At 41.9% G+C, this 5,000-nt stretch overlaps 1 protein-coding gene across 2 annotated transcripts in view; it reads right to left on the bottom strand.

The window, feature by feature from the left end:
- The window catches only part of LOC138022815 (cytochrome P450 4B1-like), a 42,350-nt gene that overhangs the window by 11,240 nt on the left and 26,110 nt on the right, over nt 1–5,000 (bottom strand). Inside the window, exons 7-10 of one of the 2 annotated variants that reach the window (XM_068869776.1) lie at nt 4,322–4,384; nt 1,929–2,061; nt 1,747–1,812; nt 387–474 (exon numbers count right to left, since the gene is read on the bottom strand). In XM_068869776.1, the coding sequence (XP_068725877.1) occupies nt 387–474; nt 1,747–1,812; nt 1,929–2,061; nt 4,322–4,384 (350 nt within the window). The remainder of the gene's footprint in view (nt 1–386; nt 475–1,746; nt 1,813–1,928; nt 2,062–4,321; nt 4,385–5,000) is intronic. The other variant, XM_068869777.1, reaches the window with a different exon arrangement.

Genomic DNA, 5,000 nt, shown 5'->3' with positions numbered 1-5,000 from the left:
TGCAGATTAGAACCGCGGATGAAATGGATCATATATGAACTTTGGATATGAAATCAAGTAAAGCTATGATCCTCGCAGTTATGACTGCAATTTTTGCAATTGCGTAAAGAAGCCTGAAAAATTCAGGACTTCAACGGGGTTTGAACCCCGAATGCAGTTAATGAAAAATTTACTTACAATAACTTACAATGCTACCCACTACCTTACACTACTTACATCACTCTTACAATATTAACTTACATTGCACTTTGTCAATTGCTGGCGATACTTAACACGACTTACATAATGCAACTTACTACTTTCAACTTGCATTACTGATTGTAACTGTGGAAGCGCCCACGGAGCATTGACAACCAAGATATTGCTTACGTTAAAAGTCCACTTACCACTGGCTGTGGTGTCATGCCCAGCAAACATAAAAGTCATCACTTCGCCAATTATTTCTTCATCAGTCAAACCAGTTCCATTGTCATCCTAATCAAAAAGAAAAAAGGTGCAAGATCAAAACCTCAAACGTTACATATTTCACAGCCACCTGTAACCCTGATGATTATGATGGTGATAGCAATGACGATGATGATGATATGATAATTGATAATGATGACTGGAGGTGATGATAATGACAACGACTGATAATGAAAATGATGACGATGACGATGACGATGACAGCGATGATGATTTATAAGGGACCTTAAGATCTACGACGGCGATGGTAGACGAAAACGTCACCTCAAAATATAACTTGGCTCTATCGTAAGTCTTTCGCGATTATTCAGTCTCGTTCACGTCCTACAATATGGGGGAAGTACCCTAAAAATAAATTGGTACGAGTGGTTTCAGAGTGAAAAGAGAGAATGAAAGATTCTTTGTTGCATGCTTACTTTTTCGTCAAAACCTCAAATTTGGTGATTTCACGTCGTTGTTATACAAAGGACCACAAACGTACTTGCAAAAATTCGTGCTGAACGTGCAGAACGATCATTTACGTTTTTTTTAACCAGTGATATTATTATTTTGTGGCGTTGTCGTAGTCGTAGCCGTCGTCGTTTCTTAAACTCCCTATAATGATGACTGGAGATGCTGACGATGACATTAACTGATGATGGTGATGATGACGATTATAACAACGATAACGATAACGATGATGATTGATAATGATGACTGGAGATGATGATTAGGACAATGACCGATGTTGCTTACGATGGCAATGACAATTACGATGATGATGATGATGACGATGACGATGACGATGACTGTAGATGATGAATGATGAGGACAGTGACTGACCATAGTAACGATGACGACGGCGATGATGATGATGATGAGAAAGAGATAATTATATAATGAGAGAGAGAGAGAGAGAGATGATGCAGAGGAAAAGGGGCCCGTTTCTTGAAAGTCCCGAAAACTTTTCGGGCCTGAAAAGCCATTTGTGAAACTGTCAACCGCTTGTTTCGGAAAGCCGATCTCAGTTGACATATTTTCAAGGTAACAAAAAGCAAAATGGCTGTAAAGTTTGACGACTTAAATCCTCTCCGTTCTTGAGATACAGAGGGAATTGTGACACCCAAAAGTGGCCCGTAAAGTTTCGAGATTTTCGAGAAACGGGTCCGAGAACCGATGATCATGACTATGACAAGTACGACAATGATGAGGAAGACTGGAGAAGGTGTTGAGGATCAATGACTGATGATTTTGACGACGACTGTTAATGATCATGACCGTGTCTTTTCTTATGTTTCATACCTTAGCCTCTAGGAGAACGTCAAGAAAATCCAAATGTTTCTTTTTCCTTAGTTTTTCCCTCTCGGCCTTTTAAAATAATAACAAAATGAGGCTCTAGATGATTAACATGGTGTCAAATTTCCATCAAATTTAAAACGATTCATCTCTTCAAAAAAGACTGTTTTGAAATACGTTGTCCTCACGTTGTCCTGAAGAGCTTTTCTCCTGGTTTTAACAATTCCTTCTGCTTTGGCGTGAGCAAAAGCGCTATTCTTAAAAAACTTCCTTCCGTCTGGCGTCAACTTGTAAACCTCATCTGCATGTAGAAGTGGATTTCTAAGAACAAAAAAATGAATCCTAAATGGCTTGAACCTTGGAGTCATAAGAACAAAGTCGGGAGGTATAGAGCGTTTTCACTCAAGTGACCAGCAGCCATATTGGATGACTGAAACAAAAGAAAGTATTTGCATGAAAATAGAGTTTAATTCCCGGAGGAGTAGTTTGATACACCATCATGGCCGCCATTTCTTTGTTTTGGAACACCAACATGGCCGCCGTGACGTCATATGAAAACGCTCTATTGGCGTCCGGGTGAGTGTAGCCCCGAGAAGGATAAAATCGAATGAGGATTCGACAGTCTGACTGGAAGCCATCTTAGAGTGAACGGTCACTTGTTGAAACGTTAGTCAAGTCCACCCGGACAATCGTACTTCACTTAATTACAAACATACTTAATTGCTTTTCAGGGCCAATAAAACACAATCAACAAAACCACAGAACACAACAACAACAACGACAACTGTTAAGAATCCCAACTGGCCGCAGGCAAACCAGTTGGCTATTTACAAGTGCAGCCGAGAAGTTGAACCAGCGACTGCCACGAGCAAATCCAACTAGTGGTTAGAGCGGGTCGTGAACCTGGGATCTCCGGATCTCAAGGCCGGTGAACTAACTACTAGGCAGCACTGCCTCCAACATAATTAAGACGATAATGCTTCCTAGATACTTGAAAAAGAAGAAGAAGAATACTTGAGAAGAGCCAAAATATTATTAGCGTGCGCTGTACTGAGATGCCGTTGTAAAATACGTGTATATTCACGTTTCCCAAAAGAATGGAAAAAAATGAACTAACAATCAAAGCGAACACCCGTGCTACTTTAATTAATGTCTGGTCGAGCTCTCGTTAACGTCGCCGGGTCTCTAAACTCTAGTACGGAAGCTATAGGACACTAAAATTTCTTTGACCCTTTCTGCAACACAACAACGTGAAATTGCCACGGTTGAGGGTTTAACGGAGTAATTGTGACCCGGCCACCCAAAGCAAGGCTTCCTACTTCCTGGTTAAGCGGTTAAGTGGCTACTAACTGGATAAATGAGTGGGTGACTGAGCTAGTACGCTGTTAACGGCCAAATGCATTAACTGTGGATACTTGGCTACCTGGCTACGTAGCTACGCGGCTATGAAAGTGATCAATGTACTTCTATCTCTTGCATGGATCAGTGACGATCATCGTTATGGGATGCCTCGGCCTTTTCGACACTTTAAGAACGAGGTATACCGGCGCGAGGGTTCAGTTTTTTGCCATTGTTTGAACTAAGCCACGTAGCGGCCATTTTTTGAAGTGTTTTGGAGTGGCCGGGTATTCTACAGTTAAGCCTCTAGTGGCAGCGTGCATCGCAAGACGCTGGCGGAATAGAATAATTGCAAAGTGGTCACGATTGCGTAAGCACTTATCTTCAAGCGACGTTTTCGCTGGCGTTGCCGTCGCCTTTGTAAAAGCTTTATAGTAGGGAGTTTAAGATCTACGAGGGTGACGTCAACAACAACGTCGCCTCAACATATAACTCTGCACTATTGTAAGTCCTTCGCGATTATTTCATCTCGTTCACGTCGTGCAATGTGGGCGAAGTATCCAATAAGTCAATTGGTAGGAGTGGTTTCAGAATAAAAATAGAAAAATGAGAGATTCAAATTTGGACGCTCAAGTTGTGGTCAAAAGCTCAAGCAGAGTTAGTAGACCCTAACCCTAACCCTCTACTAACTCTGGCTCAAGTAATAATTTGCGGATTTCACCTCGTTGTTAGGCAGAAAACTGCACACAAATATTCGCCAAGTGCAGCACGATTATTTCCCTCTGTCAACTAGTATTGTTTTGTGGCGTCGTTTCTTACGCCCTGGCAGTGAAAGAATGACGTCAAAAACGTGCAAGGGAAGGGGTACGCGCGAGGATAAAGGATGGAGGCTCCTTTCTGTCATGTCGCACGTGCCCTCCCTCACACACGTGTCTTTATAGCGGAGTTCCGCGCGCCCAACGCGCGCGGAGCACCATGGGTAAGAAAAATGGGAACCCATCTGTGCGAGAAAATTTGGCTTTGGTCATCAAGTTTTGAGCTCATCGAGGTCAGATGTTTTATGAAGTTGACTGCTTACCAGGTACTTGGTTTCGATTGGATTGCAGGCTCAAGCCAAGTAAACTTATTGAAAGAACTAATAAACCGGGAGCTCAGCTCTTAGGCTTGGCTAAATCTATATCATAATTTTCACCGCTCTTCTTTTTCGTAGACGAACCAATCATGAAATGATAGACTATCTTACACAAGCCTGTCCAAAAATTGATTTGCGGCCTCGTATACAGCCACAATGTATGGATCTCGTGTTCTGTAGACAGAATGAAAAGAAAGTTATCGTTAGCTTAGAGATGCTTTTATACTAGTAACAATGTATGTTATACTTTTTATGGTCTTATTTCTTTTCGCACACTCGTTGATGGCAACTTTGGCAGGTTGTGGGGAGGGGAGTGGTTAATCATTGAACAGAGAGTCTTCACAAGTTTTCCACCAAATTGTGGCCAAGTAGGCTACCCTTGATAATCCCATATTCACGTTATTTAACTTTGTACTTTACGCAACTTTTCATCTGTTACAAATTTAAATCAGGGTCCGAAATTGCGCCTTCCTGGTCGCCAATGCGACTAAAAATTGAGTACTGGCGACCAGAATTTCACAACTGCTCGGCAGTGGGCGACCTACTATTAAGTTCAGAGCCGTTTTCCAACAACTGTCTTACTTTTTATCCTGCCGATGTTTTTGAAATAAAAATGAAAGGAGTTTTCCCATTAACTGACCTCAATAACGTCACAAGCCACCGCGTTTATTTGCGGTTTCTCATAAAATACGTATTGCGGGCGAAAAAACGACTCAGTAAATAGTTCCAAGGGACTGGTGCGAGGAATGTAGCAACGGTAACAACATGGCGCCTTGTGTGCGACAGAACG

The sequence above is a fragment of the Montipora capricornis genome, chromosome 11 (genome assembly GCF_036669925.1).
Source record: "Montipora capricornis isolate CH-2021 chromosome 11, ASM3666992v2, whole genome shotgun sequence".
NCBI lineage: Eukaryota > Metazoa > Cnidaria > Anthozoa > Scleractinia > Acroporidae > Montipora > Montipora capricornis.
The sequence above is the reverse complement of the archived record's forward strand: the minus strand, read 5'-3'. Positions and strand labels throughout refer to the sequence as shown.